Source organism: Hydra viridissima, unplaced genomic scaffold (assembly GCF_058129835.1).
Source record: "Hydra viridissima isolate aposymbiotic clone 2 unplaced genomic scaffold, HvirCarnegie_v1 scaffold_13, whole genome shotgun sequence".
In the NCBI taxonomy this organism is placed as follows: Eukaryota; Metazoa; Cnidaria; class Hydrozoa; order Anthoathecata; family Hydridae; genus Hydra; species Hydra viridissima.
Genome location: NW_028324312.1, coordinates 8,932,228 through 8,960,153, shown reverse-complemented (window position 1 = coordinate 8,960,153; position 27,926 = coordinate 8,932,228). Strand labels below are relative to the sequence as shown.

The 27,926-nt window shown below is 28.6% G+C and overlaps 3 protein-coding genes and 1 pseudogene across 5 annotated transcripts in view; 1 reads left to right on the top strand and 3 right to left on the bottom strand.

Annotated features, from left to right (window-relative positions):
- The window catches only part of LOC149880339 (uncharacterized), a 42,573-nt gene extending 18,426 nt beyond the window's left edge, over positions 1–24,147 (bottom strand). Inside the window, exons 1-8 of one of the 2 annotated variants that reach the window (XM_090070157.1) lie at positions 24,056–24,137; positions 20,628–20,654; positions 20,287–20,459; positions 17,676–17,811; positions 15,095–15,289; positions 14,537–14,736; positions 14,036–14,355; positions 11,976–12,211 (exon numbers count right to left, since the gene is read on the bottom strand). In XM_090070157.1, coding sequence (XP_089926283.1) covers positions 11,976–12,211; positions 14,036–14,355; positions 14,537–14,736; positions 15,095–15,289; positions 17,676–17,811; positions 20,287–20,454 — 1,255 coding nt within the window. In that variant the 5' untranslated portion in view covers positions 20,455–20,459; positions 20,628–20,654; positions 24,056–24,137. Of the gene's footprint in view, positions 1–11,975; positions 12,212–14,035; positions 14,356–14,536; positions 14,737–15,094; positions 15,290–17,675; positions 17,812–20,286; positions 20,460–20,627; positions 20,655–24,055 lie in introns of both variants that reach the window. The other variant, XM_090070158.1, reaches the window with a different exon arrangement.
- LOC149880341 (uncharacterized) lies at positions 156–4,785 on the top strand. Of its 2 annotated transcripts, none has more exons than XM_090070163.1 (2): positions 156–1,035; positions 4,665–4,785. In XM_090070163.1, exons 1-2 carry the CDS (start codon positions 462–464, stop codon positions 4,730–4,732), a joined length of 642 nt encoding a protein of 213 aa, XP_089926289.1. In that variant the 5' UTR covers positions 156–461; the 3' UTR covers positions 4,733–4,785. The 2 variants fall into 2 exon arrangements, with proteins under 2 accessions (XP_089926289.1, XP_089926290.1); XM_090070164.1 differs by lacking the exon at positions 4,665–4,785 and adding an exon at positions 4,273–4,418.
- LOC149880340 (uncharacterized) lies at positions 5,268–7,501 on the bottom strand (annotated as a pseudogene).
- A 996-nt stretch (positions 24,148–25,143) lies between the features above and the next one.
- On the bottom strand, positions 25,144–26,415 carry LOC149880338 (zinc finger BED domain-containing protein 4-like). Its single transcript, XM_090070030.1, has one exon. The coding sequence runs from the start codon at positions 26,413–26,415 to the stop codon at positions 25,144–25,146; it is 1,272 nt and encodes a 423-aa protein (XP_089926156.1).
- Positions 26,416–27,926: the final 1,511 nt, after the last annotated feature.

Here is a 27,926-nt window from a genome sequence, read left to right as displayed (position 1 = left end):
TGATTACAATCTGCCTGTTATTGATGAGTTTATAGGCTTAAATCTAGAAAATTTTGATGAAAATATTCAACAATCTATTGACGAAGCCAATAGAATGAGACTGTTGCTTAATGTCAATTAATTAAATGTATGTAATGCTATCCTTGCTGCACTGAATGAGCAACCAAGTGTAGAAAATCAACATTCTAGATTGTTTTTAACGGACAGACCAGCTGGTAATGGAAAAACCTTTACTTATAATTATTTGATTGCTGAAACCATAAGTAGGGACTTTAAATCTGCTACAGCTAAATGGACTGGCATAGCAGCAACTCTTCTTACAAATGGATCTACATTGCATAGCTTATTCAAACTTGCTGTTCCAATATTGGATAATAGCACATGTAATGTAACTCCTAACTCTATACACAGGCATTTTTTAAGTTTAGTTTTATAGTTTGTTTTTGCTTGATGAAACACCCATGATACCTAAATATGCCTTAAATGCATTTGATAGGTTGTTAAAAGATATTTGCAACAACTTTCTGTTCGGAGGAAAAATCATTCTTGTTGGTGGTGACTTTAGGCAAATTCTGCCTGTTGTGAAAAGAGGACAACCAGCTGAAATAGTAGAATTGTCTATAAAATGTTCTTTGAATTGGAAATGGGTGCAGAAGTTTGCATTAACTGAAAATATGAGAGTACAAGATGGGGAAGGTGAATTTTCCCAATGGCTACTAAAACTTGGGAATGGAACAATACCTGTCAAAGAGGAGGATCCTTATAAAGGATGCATTGAAATACCAAATCAGTGCATTATTAAAGAAAATGAATCAATTGTTGAAAAGATTTTTGGAGATGCTGATCAAAATGATTATTCTAAATGCGTGATTTTAACACCAATTAATGTTGATTCATTATCAATCAATGAAGAAGTGCTTGAATGTCTGCCAGGTGAGGTCAAAATTTATTTAAGTGCTGATCAAATTGATACTGATGACCTTAATGAAAGAAATAACTTTCCTGTTGAGTTTTTGAACAGCTTAACTCCTTCAGGTATGCCACCTCATTGTTTAAAATTGAAAATTGGTTGTGTAATTATGCTACTTAGAAATTTAGATCTAAAAGCTGGGTTGTGCAATGGGACTCGAATGAAAGTTTGTGCTCTTCAAAATAATTATATTGATGCAGAGGTTTTGACAGGTGTTTCTGGTGAAAAACAGATTTTTGTTCCTCGAATTCAGTTGGCTCCATCAGATTCTAGTTTATCTTTTGTTCTGAAATGTTGTCAGTTTCCTGTCAGATTGGCTTATTTTTCACAAGTTTAGCCCTTTTTAACTTACTCTCATTTTTTTAAATTTTTTTAGCATCCTCTTCATCCTGTGAAAATGGTGAGGTTTTATTTTATAATATGATTAAATAAAATTACTAATACTTTTAATATTTATTATATCCCTCCATTTGTAATTTTAGAGCCGCTAACATTTGAGCAATACCAAATTTATTGCTCCCAACACCCAGGGCCTCTCTCAGAGAGGTCCTTCAATAGGTTGTGTAGTAATGGCGGTATGAATGAGCCTTCCTTTAAATGGAGGGCTCATCCATACCGGGGTGTCGGGAGACACCAAAGAAAAAACAGCAACCAAAAGGTTTTAAATGTCTTCTATCAGTGAAGATATTTATAACTTTTTTGTTACTGCTTTTTTCTTCAGTGATTTATTTTTTTTAATATTGTAAATTTTTTTTTTTTTTTTTTTTTGTAATTTTATTTTTAATAATTTATGTTGTATATTTCGTTCGTTTTTGTCTTTCATTAAAATTGTTTTGTTTTTTAAAATATTGTTTTTCACCAATTAAACTTAAATATAGTTGAATTGATTAATAACCCAATCATCGATATATGATGCTACATTCTGTTGTTAAAAATAATTAATTGGTAGTTTAATTTATTGAACTCACTGGTTTTAAATTTTTCAGCCAAGACAATATGTTTAGCTATATAAATGCAATTTATATATATATTTCAATTTGATTTTTTATCTTCTATAATATAATTCCGACAGAAATGTTCAATATTTAATGTTCAACATCGTTTTGTCATTAGTTACTAGGCTTTGAAAAAGCGCGTTCTCTAAATGCACGCAGCCATTGGAGAAATAACTCATGAGCGAGTTTAAACTATTTTACTTTTGGAATTTAATTATTAGTTTAGATATATTACATAAAGAATCATGTTAAGATAAATAATCATTGTTAAGATCATATTATAATTGAAGTAAGTATATAAAATAGTTATATGTACATTTTTATTAGATAAAGTAGAAAGGATTTAAATTTTTGTTAGAAAAAGTAAAAAGGATTTAAAGTAGAAAGGATTTTAATTTTTTAAATAGTTTATATTTTGAGTTTAAGTTTTTCTTAATTTTTAATCGTTTATATTTTGAGTTAAAGTTTTTCTATTAGAAGTTTTATTTTTACTAGCAAAAAGCAACCCTTAATACGGGTTATGGTCGGTCTGTTACTTAATTAAAAGTATTTTACTTTTTAGAAAGAAAGTAGGTAATTGTTTTTTAGTAGGTATTGTAATTTTTTTTTTTTTTGTAATTTTTTTTTTTAATAATATATAACCCCTGGTGACAAAAATTTGGCACAAAATAAACACAGACAGTAATAGTACAACTAAAAGTTTAATGATCAAAAAATATTGTACAGAATATTAAACAATATATTAGTTTTTTATTTTTGGGACTGCAATAATGATTTCTCGCCATTATGACATACGGCATCAACTTTTTTGTATACATGTTCACACATGCCTTGTACAAGATTTTTATCAATTTTTTTTAAACAAGAATGGATTTTTTTTTGCAGCTGATCTTCACTTTCAGCTTCCCAATAGTTTTCATACACATAGCCTTTAAGGATTGACCAGAAATCTTCAATTGGTTGTAATTCTGGGACACATGCTGGATTATCAAATTTTGTTACATAACGGATATTTTTCTCATCGAGGTAATTGGTCACACTTCTAGCATAACGTGAAGAGGCCAAGTCAGGCCAGAATACATAATTACCATCACTGTGATGTTTGTTGATAAAAGGAATCAATCGTTTGATGATGCAATCATTTTTGTACACTGTTTGGTTAATTGCCAGTCTCGCAGGAACAATAAATGGTTTCAAGATTCCACGAGGGGATATGGTAATCCACACAAGAATTTTTTTTTCAAATTTGCTTTTGTGCTTATATTTTACATTTTTTGGTGCATTTTTTGCGTCATCTGAGTAAAATCCATTATTCGAATTTTTATTTGTATGTTTAAATGTAAAATAAGACTCATCGTCAATGACAGTCGTGGTTCCTGAATTTGCGACAAATTCTTCCACACTTCAGTTGCAACTGCTCTAACTGTTTCTCAGTGCGATCAGGGATTTGTTTTTTCTTAAAATAACAAATGTTTGTTATGTTTTTTATTGTTTTTACAATGTAGGAATGTTTGTTCAAAATTGTTCAAAAGACCTTTCAGACGTTTGATGTTCCCAGCAGTCATAATTTTTGGTTTTCTGCCTGATCCAGGCTTACGAGACTTTGGCTCATTGTTCTTCCACTTTGCCATATAACATTGAATGGTTCTTTTGGGGTGATTAGAGGCAACAAAATATTCTACGGTGCTTTTTGTTTTAGCGTTAGGATGCAAATTACAATAATTGTACACTTGTTCAATTAATGTAGTCGACTTCATTTTTGGATAACTTTTTTATTGATTAATCTAAGTAAACAAAACTTTCAGTAAAAGATAAGTAACACTTTATAAACAAAATAACTAAAAAATTAAGACTGGATAACTAAAAATTCAATTTTATTTGTTTTTCACCAATTAAACTTAAATATAGTTAAATTGATTCATTACCTAATCATCATAATATGATGCTACATTCTATTGTTAAAAATAGTTAATTGGTAGTTTAATTTATTGACCTCACTGCTTTTAAATGCAATTTATAAATATAAATGCAATTTATAAATATCTCTAGTTTGGCTCCTTGCAACATTTGTTATTTTGCTTTTTAATTAAAATATTTTAAATCTATTGTAATGTCTTTTAAATTAAACTAAAGTTTACTAAAAGCCAACATGAAATAACATCATAAAACAACACTGACAAGCTGCATCATGACAGCAGTTTAAATATAACAACAGGTTACCAAAAAGCAGGTAAATTGTTTTCCAGTTTGTTTTTTTTTTTTGTTTTTTTTTCTATGTCTACTTATCTGTTACAATTTTTATTTTAGGTTTGTCATATGACGCATTAATGCAATATAAAAGATCAAAATTTACATATTCTTTTTAAATTTGTTATACACATGTTTGATTGTAAATTAACTTTTTTTTGTTTGAAATGTATTTGTACTCAATTGCTTAGTTATTTTTAATAAATTTATTAAGCTGTGTGCATTTAACGTTTTAAAGACAATTTCCTTTTTTAAAGAAACATGTATAAAGGGGATACAAAAAAATAATAACTCATGTATAATTTACGCTTGCTTTATATTAATCTTATTAATTAAAGTTCATGTTATAAAAAGTATAACAAGAATTTAGCTTTACTTTTTCGTCAATTTAAAGCATGATGAAGTGTTATTATTTTGTGTCAGTAACTAAAAATGTATTGTGTTGATCTTAGTAATGTCGAGGAAAATGGTTCTGCCTTACACTGATATGACCTATGTCAGTTGTAAATTACTCAAATAATGTTAAATAATTGGTAAATTATTTTACCTCCACATACTTTTTATTTTAATTTTACAGATGGTTTAATTTTTTCAATTTGAAGGCATTTTTCTAAAAGGGTATTAGTTAAGGTTTTGCAACTTTAAATTGTGGAAAACAGCCACTATAAATTAAGTAACAGACCGACCATAACCCGTATTACGGGTTGCTTTTTGCTAGTATTATATTAATATTAGAGTTTAAAATAATTTGGCTGTATATATATATACATACATATATATATATACATATAAATATAGAGCCTCACAAAATTTAAAAGCTTCTTTTCAAAATTTAAGGATTTTTTTTCAGATAGTGATAGCTAGAAAGAAAAAAGTAAATTAATATATTGGGGCCTCTGATACATAAGTTGCCCTGTGCCTCACATTTTCTCTGATTTCAGCCCCTGTACATGATAAACATATACATACTAGTTAAACAGAACTTTTTTTATTGAAATTATACTCTTTAATGGAACTATATAAACAAAAATATTTACAAAAAAGATAAATAAAACTCAAACAATAGAATCTCTTTTTAAATATAAAGCTTTTTCTAAACTATCAAGCTCTTCCAATTTTAAAAATATATCTTTTGATAACTTTCTTAAATCATTTGAAGTAACTATAAAACTCAAATCCTTTTTTCCCTCTGCTTTTAATGCATAACTATCTGCTTCTTTTATTAAATCATCAGCTGATGTTTGAAGTAGTTTCTTACTTCGAACAACATCATCAATATCAACAGAAATAGCTTTTCTTTTTAAACTTACAGTTGATATCTCTTTAACTTTTTTTGCAACGCAACTTCATATCGCATTCTTGATGACTTAACAGATTTTACCATTTCCCTAGAAATTGGAATATCAGCGGAATTTTGTCCCTTTGATGACATGTGATTATTTACTATTCATAAGGCAATTAGTGAATCTTCACTTAAATTTTCAACTAAATAATCCTTATTTACTTTGAATCCATGTTCAATGGCAGCCTGGTCATGAGACAAACAAAATAAAATTATGCAGACATCCCAAAGAGATGTATATCCATTTACTGGTATATGCTGAGTAAGAAAAATATCCAAGCTATCTTCATATTTTTTGAATGACAAAAAAAATGAAGATAGCTTGGATCATGTTTACGAACAACGTTTATTATAAATTGAAAATACTCTTCATTTGCTTTGTAACCAACTTTTGATTTCAAATATCCAAAAGCCAATAATTTGTAATAATTTAGAAAACTTTACTTTGTTACACTCTAGTTCTCCGCTATCTGGTAATTTAATTGGATTCAGACAAGATGAACATCTGACAATAAGATATTTTATGGGAGATTTTTCTAACATGTGAGTTGCAAGTGAAGATAAAAATATGCATACATCTTTGTAAAATTTTGGAATTGTGCTTCCTTTTGATGTTGATAATCTTTTGTATTTTTGAACTTCCATATTGACAGACAGACCAATATCAATTGTAGCTTCTCTTTTGTATAACATTGGATCTGATAGATTTAGCTTCACTATTTTCGTAATTGTAACAGATTTTTCTGATACATCATTCAATAAAACCATACTTAGAATGTTAACTAATATGCTTTTTAAAACATCAAATAAAAATGGGACCATTGGTTTATCACTTTGAAAACCTTTCAGAAAAAGATTTAACTTTTCAGGTATAAATTCAACAAATTTTAATTTAGCAATAAACAAAGGATCTTTTATTGTATCTTTTAAAATATTAAACCACTTTCCATGAGGTTGCTTTGATTTTGATAAACTTTGTAAGTTTTCAATAAACTTTAAATATCCAGAAAAAATACTTGCTACTCGTTCACAACAGTTTTGATTCTCACACCAACGACGGCCACAATAAGGTAAAGGGTAAACCTTCATCTCAGATATATTTTCATAGATTTCTCTACGTGAAGGACATTCATTGAGAAACTTCCACATTGCTTTCAATTTTTCACCAAGCTTCCATTCAGATTTACTGATTGATGTTTTTAGGCTTCCATGTATTGTGTGGAGGCCACACGTGCCAATATCTATTAAGGCTAGATACGCATTAAGTTCACAATTTTCTTTTACAAGTCCTAAAAGCTTTAGATTGACATTAGGGCCATCTGAAGATATCTGAATCATTTTTTGTATGTTAAGTCGAGATGCACCTTGGTTAAAAGATTTTAATAATTGCTCTGAGTTTTCACCTCCTAAAAATTGTGAGTCAAGATATCTTGTAAAAACCTGATTTGATTCATGGTTCCAGAATTGCACAGTAATGTCCATTTGACCTTTTTGCATAGTCCAATTTAATGACTCATCAAACGATATTACAAAAACAGGTGATAACAATATTTCTTTATATAACAAATCAAGAAAGCATGGTGCAATACCAAATTTTGTAATATATCCACACTTTGTTTGACCTGGCTGAAACTTTTTTGCAATATTACTATCAGAAAACATTGATAAAAATAGTGAGTTTAGCCCTTCACATGATCTTTGAAAAGATTTGGATAAAGCCACATATAATACCCATCTAATTTCAGCAGTTATTACTTGTTCATTTATAAATACCAAATCTAATGTTTTAGAAGTAGATGGCTTTTCAATAACCTGAATTGTACTAGTTTTTAAAGGTGATGAAATAATTGATTCTGAAAAATAATTGCATAATGTACTTGATGCAGGAGGCAATAACTTATCATGTTTTTTACTTTTAAGATGACATTATAATGCATTTTCACCCATATTTCTAACATTAATGTCTTTTTTACAAAAAGAACATGATGCAACTGTCTAAATTCTCTCTTATTTAAAATTAAATTCAAACCCTTTATATAAATTTTTTTTTGCATAAAAAATTTTATATTACTTCAATATTATTAGTAATTTTTTAACTTGATTTAGAAAAAAAAAATTCCAGGACATTTCAGGACATTTTTGAAAAAAATTTAATTTTCCAGGACATTTCAGGACACTTGTAAAAATCCAGGACATTTCAGGACATTACAGGACTGTGGCCACCATGCAAGCAGATGTTAAACTTTTTAGGAATCAAGACTAACAAAAAGTGGTCTGGTTACAAGTTTTTTGGTTTTATCAACAGGTATTATTTTTAAAAACCAGAATTTTTAAAAATAATACCTGTTGATCATATTAATATTGAGACATCATCAAAACATAAAAAGTGCACAGCCAAAAAGTTAAAAAGAGCAGAAGTTTTAAAAGTACTTTGTATGGTTTGACACGCAAAAGCTTTTGCGTTAAAAAGATGAGAATTAAGTGCAAGCTGAAATATTTTTAATACTAATCCGATAGTGACAAGATTACACGATTATTCAAATATTTTTAGGATTTTACTGTTTTACATTTACACTTTGTTGATTTATACCATTGAAGTACAGCTTCTGATTTTGAAAAACTTGATTTTATAAATTGTAAAAAAAAAGATTTTCTGTCTAAATGTATTTGCACATTCCTGAAACTTCCATTACCTTTTTTCCTTTTTTTTACATACTTTGTTCATTTTATTTTTAAAAAGTTTAGTTAAATTTAGTTTCTGGTTTGGCTACAACTAGTTATGTTTTTTTAAATTTGCAAGTGGGCTCAATTTCAAAAAGTGTAGCTAATTTTCATAAAGTTAGAAGTTAAGTCAAAGATATCTGTCCCATATGAATAAAAATTAGAAATTTTTATATTTTTGGACTGCTGAGACCAACCATAGGAGTATACATAAAAAAAAAGTTATATATTATATCGACACATATGTCAAAAGGAACCACAAAAATTATTAAGATATTTTTTTTATTAACTTTGGTGTTGCCCCACCCTAATATATATATACATCAACTGACTGACCACCATATATAAAAGCATAACACTATTGCGTATCTAAACAAATTGCAGTATCATGAATCATAAATCCTAAAGCATAGAAGCAAGCATTCTGGAATTTAATGTTTACAGTTCCAATATCTTTGGTATCTATTCTTTCCAAAACAATAGACACAGGTTTGTTTATACTGACAAATTCTAATAGAATTTTACAAATACATCCTTGTAACTTAGGAATTTTTGCTATTTTAAATGGCTGATTATAGGGTTTGGCGGTTTTTCAAATAAATTTGACACATTTGAAAACCAATTTTTAAATTACGAAAACCGGTTTTCTATTTTTTACCATTTTTATTATATTGTTATTATACAATAGCATTTTGTTATGTTATTTGAGTAATCTGTTTCCTTTTTTTTTAACACGCTTCTTTAAATTTATCCCTTTCCATTTTTGTAAAATGTTATGTAATAATTACCCAATAGAAACAGTTGCTTGACTGAAAATACATGCGATGTTAACACAAATTTTTAGAAAGTTTTTCCAAAATGGCTTCCCAAAAAATACATATGCTTCTCAAATAATTGGGATTTATTATGCATTTTTAAAATGTATTTACGTGTAAGTTTATATTGTGTTTATGTATTTATAAATGTAACTAATTTAAATCATTTATATGTTAATAGTATATATAATACTATTATGATATTTATATCTATTTAAATGTAATATTGTAGTATTTATTTTTATGTGTATACTATACTAAGTTTTTTTATTTTGCAAATTAGATTTTTGGAATTTGATACTTATAAAATCAAATTTGTTACTTATAAAAATCAAGCATGTTTTATATTATAATTTATAAGTAAATAATTTCCCTTGATTAGTTTGTTAAGTATTTTGTTATGTTAAGGTAATATAATGATGATATGAGCTTAAGCTCTTATCAACGTGGTAATATAATTTAAAGTTACAATTAAAAAAGGTAAGGCATTTTTGTTTCAAAAATATTTATTCAATAATTTAATTTCATTTCCAGATAATAAAAAAAAAAGAATAAGTCAGAAGTTTGGAATAGTTTTAAAAGGTCAGGGATAGAAAAAGCAATCTGCAAATACTGTAATAAAATGTTGAGTTGCAAAGGTTCATCAACAAGTAATCTACGTAATCACTTAAAATCAGTTCATAAAATTGATATTTAAAATAAATCAGAAACGTTCAGCAAAGAAGATACTGGTCCTTCATCTTTTTTAAAAGAAAAAGCTAATATTCTAAATTTTATGCAAGTAAAAAGGAGTAGCTTACAAGAAATCTTATCAAAACTTGTTGCAATCGATGGGTTTTCTATAAATAGCATTACGAAAAGCTCATTTATACAAGAGTCTCTTCAACAACGAGGATATTCATTACCCAAAAAAAACTCTAGAGTAATGGATCTCATTCATGCATTTTATGACGAAGCAAAACTTGAAACTATTACAGAATTAGATTCAATAAAAATGAGTGGAAAAAAATTTTCTACAACTTTAGACAAGTGGACAAGTAAAAGAAATCATAGATATTTAAACATTAATGTACATCACTTAGCAGAAGATTTTAATTTAGGATTAGTTCCAATAGCTGGTTCTTGTGATGCTCACAGAACATTAGAATTAATTTCTGGAAGACTTAAAATATTCAATTTGAATCTAGAAACTGACATTGTTGCTGCAACAAATGATGGTGCTGCTGTTATGATAAAATTTGGCAAATTATCATGTATAATTAATCAACTATGCTATTCACATACAATCCACCTAGCAGTTACTGATGTATTATATAAACAGAGAAATGGTTGAAGCTGAATCCGAAGTAAATGGTTCAAGTGAGGAATCGGATGATGAAGATGAAGACAAATATGACGAATATGAAGGAACTTTTTCTTACATTTGTAACCAAGAGCATCCTATTCCTATTTTGTCTGACAATTGCAAACATTCTGTTTCACGAATCAGAAAAATTTGTAAATTTTTTTGTAAATCTCCAGTAAGAAATACCATTCTTCAAAATTATATAAAATTAAAAAAAGGAAAAGAGTTGAATTTAATTCTTGACTACAAAACAAAGTGGAATAGTATAGAGGAAATGGTTGGAAGATTTTTAGCAGTAAAAGAATGTGTAGTTTTAGCATTGAATGATCTTGGTTCATCTTATATGTGGAATGAAGCTCAATATCCTACACTTTTGGAACTTCATAAAGTCTTGGAACCCATTCGTCTAGCAGTAGAAGGCTGAGAGCAACGAGAGGCCACTTTATTAACTAGTGAAGGTATATTTTCATTTCTATTAAATGAACTGAAAAATATAAAGTCTAAAATAAGTTTGAATCTATTAAAGGCTTTAGAAGAAAGAATTCCAGAAAGAAGACAAGTTGAATTAGCATCTCTTTTACTTTTTTTTGCAAAATCCGGAAAACATTTCTGGTCCAGCAAAAAAATCTAGTATACTTCCTTGAGCTTCAGAAACCGACATTATTGAATTGTCTGAAAGGTTATTGTCTACAATATTTCAAAATTCTATTATAAACACGGCTTCAGATCAAGAGGAAATCGAAGAAACTACTCATCAGAGTAAAGCTTTTTTTAAAAGAGGTTATGGAAAATTCAATTAACAAGTTTCCTGAAGAGCCTGCAGAAAACACCACTAACCCAAAAAGACTGAGGGCTGAGTTTTCATTATTTGAGGCAACACATAAAAGAACCAAAAACTTAGATTTATTATTTGATGCACTAAAAACTATAAAACCAAGCTCAGTACCTAGTGAACGCATATTCTTAATTGCAGGCAATTTTGTGTCAAAAATTAGAACAAGACTTAGCCACCGTTCAGTGGACATATTTTGTTTTTTAAAATCTTATTTTCTTAGAAAAAGTTACGATAAGTGAAACAAATATAATATATAAATTAAGTATCTCTCGTTATTCAATTTTTTTTAAAAAAATTCGAAAGCCGGTTTTTTTGGGGAATTTGGAATTCGAAAACCGGTTTTTCAAAAAGTTGGTTTTTGTCCAAACCCTAGCTGATTATTTACATTTTCTGTTGCATTAGTAGTAAATCTTAGAATGTTATGAGTTAAAGGACTTTTAAAATCATCCCCCACTGTTTCTACTTTATAAAATACACCACGCAAACAGATGAAATCTTTTTCTTAAAAAATAAGAACAGATAAAATCTTTTTCTCAAAATAATAGATGTTGATGTCACTTCTCTGAAATTTGTCCGTGCATTAGGAAAACACTCTGCTAAGGAGTGTTTTCCTAATGCACGGACAAATTTCAGAGAAGTGACATCAACATCTATTATTTTTTTAAATTTCAAGTATAATAATCAAAGTTAAAAAAAAAAGATTACCTGCAATAAACAATGATTTAATTTTACCACGAGACCAACCCTTTAAGGCGCTACTAAAATAATCTTTCTTTTCTAACTTGTGACATAACCCAAGCAACTCGCTTTTTGAACAAATAACTACATCTCTAGAAATATTTTTCCCTCCAGGTGTTGCTTTTAATGCATCAGAATAAGCTTGAATGGTTGGATATTTACCTGGTGCACCAAAATATTGAGATATGCAAAATCGCTGGTGGCTATAAAGAAATTTTTCAGACTACTACATGAATACGCAAAAATAAAAAAAAATAAATAAAAATTAAAAACTATAACAGATAATTATACGCTCACCCATATTTACAGCAACATCAACTAAACTATATAACTAATCTCAAGGTAGAATTAAATTCAATAGATCAAAAAATAGATCTGCTTCTTTTTTATCTGCAAAAACTCAGAGTCTATTTTAAAGGAAAGAAACTTTACATTTGACCCAGACTATTACACTTTCATACCAGTTGCCAGTCTTTTTAGCTAGTTTTTCTTGTTTCTACAAGAAAAACTTCTTAAGGAGAATTTAAACTTCTGTTTGCATTTTCTGACTTTCTCCCTTATGGATTACGTAAATCAGGTAAACTCACTGTGTCTAAAATTTATTACACATTCAAAATTTTTTTTGTTTTAAAAATAAAAAAAAATATCACTTTTTGTTTTTAAACATACATATAAAAAGATATACAACATAAATATTTAAAAAATACATTTAAGAGACTTCATGATATATTTTATTATAAGACATAAGTTTTTTTTGTTTCATAAACTGTTTTTGATTCATGAAGAATATAGAATAATATAGTTTTAAAAAATCTTAAAAGTAAATATTTTTGTGATGTCTTATTACATTTTTTTTTTATAGCTGCTATTGAAAAAGGTGGTGGTTCTTCAGTTAAGTTTAAAATAGGACTTACTCAAAGTAATAAAAATAAAGTCAGATTATTTTCTGTTGTGATCATTATTTATAAAAAAATAATTATTTAATTCAGCTATGATAAATGAAAACACAAATCATACAAAGAGTTATAAATAAGTTACACAAAGAATTATGTACTTTTAATGATTCAGAAAATGTAGTTTGCTTATGTTTACTATTTGTGTTAAAACAATGTGTTATGTAAAAAATATGCTTAAGAGACTGCATGATATATTTTATCATAAGGCATAAATTGAAGAGTACGCAAAAAGGTGTATTTTTAAAAGAGGTAAATAATTACTCATGCTATATTTTGTTTTATCTTATAGTTACTATTGAAAAAGTTGGCAGTTCTTTGAATAAGTTAGTGAGTGGTATAGTAAATGGGAAATGGCAGGATATGATAATTGGTGCACATAACATTAGTCCACTGTCCAATGTTGGACAAGGAGCATCTGTTAGTAAATTAGTGTTAAATTTTTTTGCATATTTTTATGTGCAATTGATTGCATATAAAAAAACACTTTAACTATGATTTAACTATCTAATTCTCATTTTAGCCTATGAATAATCCTATGATAGTCTTTGATTGATCCTCTGAAATTCTTTGATTGATCCTATGATAATCTATGATTGATTCTCATTTTTACCATCTGGACTAATAAAACTTGGTTTAAACTTTGTTATTGCTGAAATTGCATTATTTGCCAATGTGAAATATATTTTTAGGCTGCCAAAGTTAAATGTGTTTTTAACATTTGTTCTCAAAATGATTGCTAGTTTACTCACCCCCCTCCCCATTCCTTAACTCTTAATTAAATTTGATGTTTTCACTAGCATTTAGCTGAAACAAAAAAATAAATGAAAAAAAAAAAATTATTTGGCTGATATAATGATCAATAATTTGCTCTCAACTTATTTATCAGTTCAATATCAGTGGGGTAGTTTAATAAGCCTATAATTAAATTTTAAGCCTAAAAGAAAATTATAAACATTGTTTTTACAAATTCACAATAGCTTATTCCAGCAATAAGTTTTAACACAGAAGCATTTTGCAACACATTATGAAAACCAAACCATGCACTGAATAATAAATCCAAATAAAACTTACTGGTTATTGATTGGATCAAATAAGAACATAATAACATCTTTGTCGGAAACTTTTTCTTTTTCAGTAAGCGATAAAAGATTGTTTGAAGTTGTGTTTAAACCTACAGAACTGAAAAGACTAGCCATATCAATAATAAGTAACAGGCGATATATGGAGAGATCAGAGTACAGATTGATGAACTCTAAACATCTATTGGACTTTGTTCTGGCTTCTGTTAGTTTTTTCTTATCAATTTCTGTAATTTTATTATCAGTATCAGGAACTGAGCAATCGCAGTATTTATTAATTTCATACTTCAATTTTCCAAAGAAGGTCAAACCCTAAAAAAAAAAAAAAAAAAAAAAAAAAAAAAAAAAAAAAAAAAACAAAAAAAAAAAGGGGGCTCTGAAATCATTTTAGACTCTGTTTAAATCTGAAAAGTAAAAATTTTAAACTTAATTTTAAACATTTGGTTTGAAATGTTTAATTTTGGATATTTGATTAAAAATATTATACACATACTGTAAAAACTTGATTATATATCTCATTTGCTTGTGCTTGAGATACATTTTCAGTTTCACGAAATTGGTTAATGGAATTTCGAATAGACATTATCAGCTTCTTCAAACCTTCACCATCTGCTTTCAATTCTTCAGCACGGGCTTTAGTTAGAGCTTCATCGATAACTCGCTTCAGCATGGCTTCTTGACTTTCTTCTGCTTCTATAAATATAAATACATAGATATATTGAATTTTTTTTTTTTAGATTAGAGATATAAATTTATAATTTATACCTGATTTGTGGCATTCTAAGAACCATAGAAACTTTTTTTTGTAAATGTTTAATGAACAGCTTTATAGATTAATTTATAAGTTTTGACATATATTATGAGTTTTGAACTAACTTATGTAGCTTGTTTTTTATTTATTATGAATTTTCAAAAGTTTACTTTTGATTTTTTTCTAACTGCAACGTACTTTTGAAAAAAATTAAAAATTAAAAATACTGCTGCACTGTCCTATTAAATACAATACTAAAAGTAAACATTTTTGTTTATAGATACATAAAGATTGTAATACCTTGTGATCCTCCAAACAAACCAAATATCATTGATATTACGCTCAATATAGATGAAATAAGAGCTCCCACCGGACCAGCCAAAGCGGCCAAACCACCAATTATACCAAGTGCACCAATTATCATATCCTGCCATTTCCCATTTACTATACCACTTACTAACTTAACTGAAGAACCACCAACTTTTTCAATAGCAGCTATAAAAAATAAATTTAATAAAACATCACAAAAATATTTACTTTTAAGATTTTTTAAAACTATATTATTCTATATTCTTCATGAATCAAAAACAATTAATGAAACAAAAAAAAATTATGTCTTATAATAAAATATATCATGAAGTCTCTTAAATGTATTTTTTAAATATTTATGTTTTAAACTTCAAAAGTCCAATCTTTTAAATGACTTTAAAGTTAAGAAATCATAGAATCTGATTATCTTGCAAGTTAGTTACTTTTGCAATTAAGTTTTTCTTCTTGATTAGTTATCCATCCAATCTAATAGGGAAAAGAGTAAAAAAAGAAAAAAAAAAAGAAGAAAGAAAATGGAGCTCTTCAATTTTCAGCAACAGAATATTTATATTTGTTTACATTAAATGTTTTGAGGCTTTTAGTATTTTTGAAATCAAATTAATTTTTAGTAAAAGGATGTTATATTTTTCAATTTAAGATTATAAAATATTTAACCCTTTCATGCACCAATTATTTTTCCATAATTAACATAACCCATAAAAAATCATCTACAAAATGACAGGGGTACTATGAAATGTTAAAGTAGACTTTTTCTACAGCCTTTTTAAACTCCCTTTTATAAAATAATATTGTTTTCAATCGGCTAGAATGCACCATTTGAATTGGGGAAGCTCAGTTTTATTTGTTGTTATAAAACAACCCAGCGCATGAAAGGGTTAACTTCATTTCTTGCCCAATTGAACTATTTTTTTAACACTACCTGGACCATTACATTAACTTCAAATTAAACTTTCAATCTTTAAACTTGTGTGTGTATATGTGTTTATATATATATATATATATATATATATATATATATATATATATATATATATATATATATATATATATATATAACACATATACACACACATATATCAGGGGTAGTCAATTTGAGGAAATTTTCATATCTAGAATTCCATACACTCTAGATTTGGGTCAGATATTAAAAAAACAACTCCCAAAAAATTTGAGTTCAACTGGACCACTTAATCCTCTCTCCTCCCCCCCTCCTCCTCCCCCAAGCACTTTTGTCAGAAAAATTTTTCTCAAAAACAGTTGATTTCACAGGTCCAGGGGGGGAAGTTAAATGAAAAATAATTTTTCTTTCTGGAATGTTTATTTTTACCTATTTATTTGAGTAAAAATATATGGTATCATAGTTTTTTTTAAAAAAAATTTTTCTTTTTGTATTTTGAATTGAATTAATTCCAATATTTGATAATATATTTACCAAATTTATGTCCAGAACATATACTTTTTATTTTTTTGGTTAATAATGTAAAGCTACAAAAAAAATTTAGTAATTTCTATGAGGTAGGAATTTGATGAGACCCAGCTATAGTAGCTCAAAGAACAATGGAATATTTCATTTGTTATAGTAGTTAATTATTTTGCAATAATTATTTTAAATTGGATTTTTTATAATAACAAAAACTAAATAAATTAATTTAAATATATATGAAAAGTGTAGTCAGAAAACAGGAAGTGAAAGAACACTAAGGTCTAAAAAAACTATTTATTATCAAAGAAGCAAAGCCAGCCATAAAAGGTAATAAATAGTTTTATAATGAATCCCTTATGTTTAAAAATTTAGCTAAACTTTTTATTTCTTTTCTTTTTCTTTTTTTTTCGCAACCAACTCTATGGTAAAGCTTTGCCAGAGTGAAGTTTAATAATAATTGTAACTTTGTCATTTTTAAGAAAGTTGATATTAAAAAAAAAAAAAGTAGTAATAAAGAAAACGCAAATTATCAGTAGCAAGACAATCCAATATTTACATTGTGGCAAGAAAAATATTCAATTGGGCAAATTGCAAAGAAAAGTTAAAGTTTCTACTTCAACAGAATTCAGCATGAAAAAGAAGGAAGAAGTTGGAAGTGTTGTCAATCGGAAATTATCAGGACATCAGCGAATTACATCTGCTACTGAGGATAGAAGAGATGCAACCACTAGTAAAAGAAACAGCATACTAACTGTCTCAGATAAAAAAGGCTGTCAGCTCCCAACAGGGAGATACTGCAGCACTTAGCTTACAACCAATCATTTGTGCCAAAAAAATCAAAAAAAGCCACTATTCTTGCTTGTCCCCATCAGAAAAACTTTGAAAGATGTGCAATAGAAAGTAAATTTTATTGTATTTTGGCCAAGATAAAAGGGTCATGGATTAAAGCTGAATTAATTATATTTATACAATTAATATACAAAAATTTTATTACATAACATATATATATATATATATATATATATATATATATATATATATATATATATATATATATATATATATATATATATATATATATATATATATATATATATGTATATATAAAACTTTATCAAAAAAACTCACCACTTAGCTTTTCACTTTTTTCAACTTGGCCTTTGACTTTTATTTCTGTCTTTTTCAGTTCCTCACGAAAAGGGTTTAACTTTGAGTCAAGTTTTGTATATTTATTCTGCGCAGTGGTCTTGATATGGCCTGCTTGCTAAAGATGACATATTATCTTAGTTAAGGTTTATATGATAAAATAACACAAATAAAATGTAGATTGCAAGAATGTATTTAAAAATATACTGTTTTGAAAAAAAAACCATTACATGTAGCACAATAAACTTAAGATCTTCTCTGATTAATGGAGCTAACTAAAGAATTTAATTCATACTTTAGTAATATAATAATTTCGAAAATTTTAAGTGTTATGATTTTTTATTTCCCGCCATTTTTTTGCTTGAGGTTTTATAAATTATTGAGTAAAAATGTTATGCACAGTATGGAATCAGATGGTCAAAAATAAAAAAATATTACATTTTAAAATACTATATTTGATCATGGATTTTTATTAGACACACATTAGATAAGAAAAATATGTCACAGTGCTTCGGAGATATAGTTTAGTGATGAAGTCAAAAATTTCGAAAAAAATTGTAAATCACACTCTTTTAGACTTTTTTTAGAAAGGCGTTTATGTGTAAAAGAATAAAACTTTCCCCAGACCATCCTTAGAGCTAAAGTTTAATGTATCTTTTAATATTCGCTTTCAGATAATAATATCTCTCGTATTCAAATTTCATATTTGATGGACATTTAAAAATTTGTTTAGAATAGTATAATTGAGATTACGTCACAATCGAATCTATGGTATGTTCACTAACTCATCCAGTTTCACATTTTTCACTTTTTCGAGATATTTAATATTTAATATAACTATTCAAATATGAAAAGATGCACAACAAGATTTTCATGGATAAATTGTATATTTTAAATATTAGGTTCAAAAATCTCATATTATGAATGTTTTTGAGAAAACCTTACGGTCTCAATTTGGTTTTTCTTAGTACCAGGTACAAACTTGCCTTGTGATGTATATATCTCAAGCCGCAGGTAAAAAAACTTCCCTTTTTTTTCTATTGTTTATCAGGTGCAAAAATATTTGTCGACGAGCTTTCTCCGGTCCGAATAAAATAAATGAAGTTTTTGATATCAATATTTTTTGATATCAATTTACCCCTTTTTTTTTACTGATATATACATATATATATTTGTATATATATATATATATATATATATATATATATATATATATATATATATATATATATATATATATATATATATATATATATATATATATATATATATATATATATATATATATATACATATATATATATATATTTACACACACGTCTTTTTAAGCCGTCTTTAATACGTGTTAAATAAGACAACTTTAAGATGTTTTAGTGTTTCAGTTTAGACCAGTTTAAGACAGCTTTAAGAGTTCTTAAATAAGGCAACAATTGAGTGTATATCCTTTATAATATGGGTGCAGGAGTGAACACACATTACAGTATTTAACTGAAATGTCATTATTGGGTAGACTTTTTTCAAATTCTGCCATGAAGTTGTATAGGCATTCTGCAACTTGAGGGCCACGCTCTTCAACGTCATTCAAGGTTCTTTTGCAAAGCAAGTGGAGATTTAATATATCTTTTTGAACTTTATGCATGGTCACCTATTTTTCAGAAGACCAGGAATCAGAGCTTTGCTTACATTCTGCCAGAAACGGTAAAATGTTGTAAATATCCTCTTTTGGTACTGGACTTATCAGCCTATTTGTTTTTAATATCAGCTTTTTGTATCTGGTAAAAAGATAGTGAGTGGTAGGATTCGAAAGAAAATAGCGGAATTATAAATGTTAAAAAGGATGTGAATTACAATATCTCAATAGTAGATAGTTCATAAAAAGTAAATACATGAATCACAAGACTCAGTGATGGGTCTTGAGTAATTCAAAATATATTTTTTTCATTAAAAAATGTCGCATTTTACTCAGAAACTCAGGTTTTCGCGCTTTTTTTTACCGCATTTACGCAAAAATACTGGGATAAATTATACTAAATTACAGTAAAACACTTACTATAAGTGAGCTTTAATTCCACTGGTGGTACCTTGAGACACCTTAATCACCTTTTTGCACTTATTGTACTCAGCAAATCCTGATTTCATGTCAGAGCCAAAGATTCTATCCTCTTCTCTGTCAAGCTTCGTAAAATAATTCCAACAAGACATAGTTTCTTGAAGATAGTTTGGTTTGGAAGTGGTTTGGTATACTTATCAGATCACTGAAGTAAGAACTTTGAGACTGCTAGTCTTTGTTAACTTTATCAAGCTTATATTGGAGGCTAATTTTAGGAGGTAATTAATTATTTAACAACTGACTTAATAAAAAATTTTACAATCAACTCCTCATCAAGTTTACCATCGACCGTTTTTTATAAAAACTGTTTTTATACCACCTTGTTCCCATATTTTCATATCCACAAATAAACTATCAACATAGTGCTATACAAGTATAAAGAACTAATGACGAGTTTATCATTTCAAAACAACATTCTGCTGTTATTTCTTTTTAATTTTGATAACCTAAGTTAAGAATTAGAAAAAGTTCGTTTGTACAAACCTCTTTGACATTTTTCATGAATGAATCAAACTTATTGGATAATGGAATCTGGTTAGATGTTGTCCTATGAGCAGCGTTGTACTGCTGAGCAGAACTCTTATGCGGCATTCGTTTTCCAGTAGTCGTTGCTATTCCAACAAGGAAAGTAATCAAGGTAAGCGTGAACATTGTAGCTAAAAGAAACAATTTTGTTTACTACGATAAAAATTAATTTCCGTTATTTAATTGGAACTCTCGGCTCCTAATTTTCAAAACTATTTTAAAAAAAGCCTAGATTTACTTTTTCTGATATGCAAAAAAGGATAGATAGCTAAATAAATAATAAAAGCAACATAATTTACCAATCTTTAAAGAAAATTGCTCATCGCCTATAAAACGAAAGTTTCATTTTGTATATTCTTAATCAAGGAATAACGAAGATTATAAAATCCATGTACAGCAATCAAATATAGTAACTTAATTAAAGAAGAAAAAACAAAGATACACAAACACATATAAGGTGCACATATTAATGGCAAATGGCAGTTATGTGAACGTTTTTTTTTCTTGGCTAATCTATAATTTACAGCGTCTGAGTTATCTCTCATTAAGCTCCAGCAGTTATCTGACATCATATGTGAGTCCCACCGGCTTTCATACCGTTTTTCCATTACTTTAACATCTTGATGAAAACGCTCCAATTTTTCCAAGCTCACATCTTGAAGTTTCTCCAGAAAATTTTCCAAATGACTGTGTAAATAGTGAATCTTCATACGCATTCTACATCCAAGATCTTGCTGGCTCATTAGTAGTTTTTCCACAATTTCTTTATAGTTGTCTGCTTTCTTACTACCTAAATATTCTGCACCACATTACAAAATGCATATCAAGCTCTTTTTTTTCTGTCTCATTCATTGATGTGATAATATTTGGATCTCTCATAAGTGTTCTTATTTGAAGTCCATCAAATATTCCAGCCTTTTTCTTCTCTTCATTAAGACTAGGAAATTTGAACATATATAACTGAAGAATTGTCCACTGGGGTCAAGAGCTTTTACGAAGTGCTTCATCAATCTAAGTTTCATGTGCAAGGGAGGAAAGACAATGTTTTTCCTATCCACTAAATGATTATTGATGACTTTCTTAATGCCAGATGCCAAAGTCTATCGCTTAGGTCATTCGTTTTTCACCTAATTCTCTGCTGTATTTCTAATAATGATAAATACGGATATGTAACGGATGCGGACATGTGCGAATTGCGGAAATCAATGGTTTATCTGATGGAGGAAATAGAGTCTCTTTTAATTCCATTAAAATTATAATTGACCTACGCAATTTGCACTTGTCCGCATATCCATTACTTACCCTATTGCACAAAAACGAGATGTGATAAAGAAAATATAGCTCAGATTTAAATTTAGCACCCTTAAATTAATTAAAAGCTGCTTTTAAACTTCGTGCCAGGGAAAAAATGTTTTTTTATATACATGTGTTATAAGGAACTTAGTAATCAAAAATAGTAGTAATTCAAAAAAATTGCGTTGCTATTAGTTTAAAGTTGTGGCACTTACTAAACTTTAAAAAAGCCGAACGCTTCTTTAAACACCTACTTTTACTCTTCCAATAGAACATCCAGCTCATAAAATAAGGAGCTAAGGAATTTCATAGATATTAACATTATTTAGTTTATGTTTATGAAACCATGGATTTTAAGTTCTCTCTCATTCCAGTTGCGATGTTTTCCAACAAGTTTTTTGTCGAGGAAAAAAGTTGTACAGCTAAACATATCAAGTAATGCGTCAGAGACATACAGTAATGATACTATGATACGAGTTTCTTATTGAAAAACAATCCATAATCCAAAAATGACTCTCCAGAGTAAATTCAAAATATGTACATAGAATAATCACTGACAGTGAGTAAAAAAAACTGTTGAACTTTCATTTGCTATAATGTCGAATTTTAACTTTTGTACGACTAAGAAGAAAACTGTAATTCAGGAACTAATTCAAGTAATAGAAGATTATAGTAAGTGAAATACCGACAGCACCATACACACCCTAGCTTTGTAGCGCTTGCAAGATGTAAGCATTCGAATAATTACTTTATTAGTTAAAAGGACTTATATCAGTTTTTGTAATTTCCTATGCATAAAATACAACAAACATAACTACTTTTACTGATTTAGTACCATAAACATAAAATGAAATTTAAGCCAAACAAAACAATCCCTTTGAGTAACTATCAAGCCTCTCTCTCTCTCTCTCTCTCTCTCTCTCTCTCTCTCTCTTTAACTAGTTGCTTTTCAAGAGCAACTATTTCCTTCACTTTTGGTGGGAAATAGTTGCTCTTGAAAAGCAACTAGTTAAAGTAGCGATAAACATAAAATTTCGAAAGGTACGCAGCACATTTCAATAAAAAATAAAAAAGGACATAAAAAACATGAGAAATTCAACGCTTACAATGACACATTCAGATAAGTCATCTAATTTGTATAGATTAAAGAAAGATAAGTACAAAAAGCTGATCAATAACTCCATTACAACAAGTTACAGATAGGCTGATAATAATATTAAGAACAGAATATATGCCGAAGGTAAAGAAATTATGACAGGCACAGCTGAATTAAACAAGATGCATATTAATCGGGAAACTAGCGCTTTAATAACACTTAAAGACCACTAGTGTACGGCTAACTAATCCTTTAACCCTAGCGCACGGTTAATTTATCCTGCAAAAAACGAGTTGAAAAAAATAAGCAAATCTATCTTAGACAAAATAAACAATAAGATAAGGAGCACGTTATATCTAAATCAATAGAAAAACAGGCAGAAAATAATCGATTGGTTCAAAAGAATTCAGGATAAGAAACTACAAAAATTCGTCATTTTCGATATTAACGATTTTCATCGATCAATTAGTGAAGAGCTGCTGAAAATAGTGATGTCCTTTGCTGAGAAATACATTTGTATTAAAGCTGAAGAAAAAAGAATTATCTAGCACTCTAGAAAACCTCTTCTGTTTCATAGAAATGAGACATGGATGAAAAAAGGATGCGGTCTATTTGATGTAGCGATGGCTGCATTTGATGGGGCTAAAGTTTGTGAATTAGTGGGTCTATTTCTGTTAGATAAGCTGTCATCCGTTTATAATAAAAAATTTATAGGTATTTACAGAGACGATGGTTCGGCGGTCTTTAAAAATCTAAGTGGTCTAGAATCAGAAAGATTTAAGAAAACAATCACAAAATGTTTAAAGAATTTGGATTAAGTAATACCATCAAATGCAACTTGAAAATTGTTAACAACCTGCATATCACTTTGAGCCTAAACAATTCCACTTATAAACCCTATAGCAAGCCAGAGAATCAAATAAACTATATACATAAGGAATCAAACCATCATCCGAATATAGTTAAGCAAATACCCATTTCAATGTAACGCAATTATCAAGACCTTCATCCAGTGAGAAAATATTCGACAAAGCGATTAAGTGTTATGAAGAGGCATTAAATAAATCAGGTTATAGTTATGAATTAACAATATATATATAATATATATATATATATATACATACATATATATATTATATATATATATATATACATATATATATATAATATATATATATATATATATATATTATATATATATATATGTGTATATATATGTATGTATATATATATATATATATAATATATATATGTATGTAAACATATATATATTATATATATATATATATACATACATATATATACACATATATATATATATATATATATAAAACTAACCTTTTTAAAAACCTTGATTGTCTTGTGAGACTTGAGTCAAGACACAAAAAGCGTGCCAAAAATGAGATGAGAACTTAAATGAACTTTAAAATACTTGAATGATTTTGTTAATAACAAATGTTGATGCGTGAAATGTTCATGCGTTTCAAACATTAACTTGCTAAAAAAGTTATTTAGATTCACGATTGTTAGTTCATCCTATTTGCGCCAACAGTATTTAGAATAAATGAATTAGAAGGTTAGAAGTATTATTGTTGAAATTACGACGAAAGAGTTGTAGCAAATACAAAAAAAGTTTTAAACCAATATTTAAGCTTTAAATTGCAAAACTGCAGAACGGGAAAATCAAATAGAATATCTAAGAAGAAATTCCAAGATTAGAAGATAATTAATTGCATGAAAAACAATCCCCTAATTAGGACTATATATATTTATGTATTACAATGACTGTTTTATTTTGAGTACAGTGTAAATATCTTTCATATCATTTACATGTTTGTAAGTTATCGAAATGACGTCATAAAATTTTTTTGGAAAATATGACTAAAATCTAGTTTTCTCTTAACTAAATTAGTTTACTAATTATGTTAATTATGTATTTATGTAATAGTTAACAGAATTTCTCTTCTGGATTTTCCTTTCGGATTTTACATTTTAACCGAGATTTTATTGTCGTCAACAGTGTAATTATTCAAACTTGGTTGAACAAGGGCGTATTAATAGATGGACGTTCAACGCATTGTTATAGATCAAAGGTGCCGCCAATTAGCCAAAAGCTATGCGTGTTACCGTCAATTTTCTAAATTCATGATTAGTGATCGACCGAAACCGAAATTTGAGCCGAAACCAAAAGTACCGAAATTTCGGTTCAGTAAAGCCGTAGCCGAAGCCGAAATTGAAATTTCGGCCGAAGCCGAACCCGAAACAGCCGAAATTTGAAAAAAAATATTAAAAATCCCTGAACCTTTTATGATCACCGAGTTAAAGCAAAAAAAACTATTTTACGTATATCTAAGCAATCACCTTGTAACATAATTTGATAAAAACTATAATATGTCAAAAAAAAAAGTAGAATATGTCAAGACATCTTAATAATTAAAGTTAACAATTGAGATATTTTCTCTACAGAATAAAATTTTTTCCATGTTTTCTGGCAAAAGTCTGTTTCTTTCATTTGAAAGAATGTCTCCAGCAGTTGAAAACAACCTTTCAACTTCGGTAGATGTTGGTGGAGGTGTAAGGAATCTCTTTGCCATTTTTGCCAAACCAAACTTTGCTTTTAATGTTGTTTTTTCTTCATACTCTCTCCAAAACTCTAAACAGCATGAAGATGTTGGGCTTTCTAAGTACTCGTTTAAAACTTCTTTTGCTAATTTGGAAGTTGGATTTTTAGACCTTGTATTTTGTGACTGTGCAATTATATTTTGCATCATTGAAGAAAACTCAGTGTTCTCAATAGACTTAGTTTTCATCACAGGAGTAGTTTCATTTTGGCTCAAAATGGAACTGTCTATTTCCAAAAGAACTTGTTTTTTTGCAGCTTGAAAGGCTTCTTGGGATCTAAAGAAGTGGTGCTTGAATCTGGGATCTAGAAGTGTTGCTATTGCAAAATGATCAATGGTTTCTAAGTCAAAAAAACGTGCCTCCATTGCTTTCTTTAAAGCATTTTTCATGCCAATCACTTCTTCGTCATCAGAGATAACTTCGAATGACTTCAGGATAGTTGTCACAATTGGAATACATGCACTGATGCAAGCATCCTTTCCAGAGAGCAATTTGGTGGCTTCTTCGAAAATCGCTAAGATGTGTACCAGCTTTTTACACAGGCTCCAATCCTGTACAGTGAACTCAATGCCGCTGGAAGGACGGATTAGCAGCGTGGTAGCAATTGCTGATTTCAAGTACAGAATTCTTTCAAGCATGTAATAAGTTGAATTCCAGCGTGTTGGGACATCATTTTTGAGTCCGAGCCTGTCAAAATTGTTCATTTGAACCTCTTGTTGTTTGTAAAGCTCAGCAAAGAAGGAATTTGAAAAAGAAGCATGAGTGCAAAGCTTTCGACATTTTTCTATCAAGTTTACAGCACTCTGAAGTGAAAAAAGTTCTTTTTTAATCACTAGTTGAAGTGAATGATTTAGACACCCAGCAGACTTGTAAACACACTGTGGTTCTTTGAAAGCTGCTTTTATATTTGCAGCATTGTCTCTTAAGCAGACTGTGATCTTGTCCTTTAGCTCCCACTCTTTCACAACATTCTCAAGTCTTTGAAAAATGTTTGAAGCAGTATGTTTTTCATCAAACTTGGAACATGACAGGCAGAATTTGATCCGCTCCCATTTGTCTGAAATGAAGTGTGCCATCATGCCCAAGTACTCATAATGAAAGGATGACCAAGCGTCCAGAGAGATGGCGATAGTTTCAGCATTTTTTTTCGTTGAGCATAACTTTCGTTGCAAACTTAATCTTTTCATAGGCTGGATTGAGCATGCTTCAGTAGTATTTCTCACTTCCAATGTCAAAGTGTAGTTTAAAAACTGCATGATGGCGTAAAAATCCCGGATTATTCACAATTGACCTAGGCTGTAAGTCGAGGATAATCATTTCAAATATAGATCTATGAAACTTAAGACCTTCTTCGGAATTTGAATCAGTTTTTGAGATATTGTCAACCCAGCCAGGCATTGTAAATTGCAACATTTCAGTCCTCTGGCGTTTTGATCTGATGTCAAATAAAGGTATTGTTCTTTTTTTAATTGTAAGAGGCTCAAGCTGATCTGAAGTTGGTATATTTTCAGGATTGTCGGTAGTTGTGAGTATTGCTTTTTCAGTTTGGAGATTTTTTAGAGTAAGCTGTGGGTGCCGACTTCTTAAATGTGATGAAAGTCTGCTAAGTGATTGAAGTTTTGGATTGTGGGATCCACGAGATATTTTCAAATTGCAGATATTGCAAGTTGCGAATTTGGAATCACTGGCTGTTACGGTAAAATGATTCCACAAATAGCTTTTCTTTCGATTATTTTCCATTGTAAAATTTAGCACTGAGAAACTTTGATTAAATTATTGATTTTGGTTACTTAACTTAAATGTTAACTTATTTAAAGAATGATTTGAGAATAGTAACTTGAATCAATTATGTAACGTGACTTCAATTAAAATTTCTACAATTGTTATAATTAAAAATTGATTTACTAACAAACGATTAAAATTAGGAAATCGTCATAATCCCACTCTAAATTAAAAGAAAGTTATCTAGACTTTAAAAAAAATCTTATAAAAGTTTCGGTTCATTTCGGTTGTGGTTTGAACCGAAATTTCGGCCGAAACAGGAAAAGTAAAAAATTGTTGAAGCAGAAATTTCGGTTTCGGCTTCGGCCGAAGCCGAAAGTTTCCGTTCACTATTCATGATACAGATATTCCGACTTTTACCCGTCAAATTTCCGTCAAAAAACCTCCATCAGTAAATCCATTATAATTATGCATTTACTGAAGTTTATGGTTATAAAAGACGAAAAAATTAACCAAGAATAGTTCACAAATCTTTAAAAGGTTGATTTGAGCTATGAACTTTGCTTAATAAAAAAATTAACTGTGTTTAAACTTTGACGTCTAAAATTAGGCTTTTGCAAAAAGGCTATGTATGGTTTACTAGAATGGATAGAGTAAAATGAAACAAATTTTCCTTGTTAAATTGAAGCTGCTATGATATACTTTAAAGGTCGAAAAAGATATTTTTAGTGTTCTTTTCACCCCACTCTCAGATTATGCTTCCCACTTTAAGGTTCAAATCAGAAAGTATTTCTTATTTTTGTCGGAAATGTCGAACTTTTTTGCCTCGCTTTTTTTTTTTTCTTGAATTTGTGATTTTTTTTTT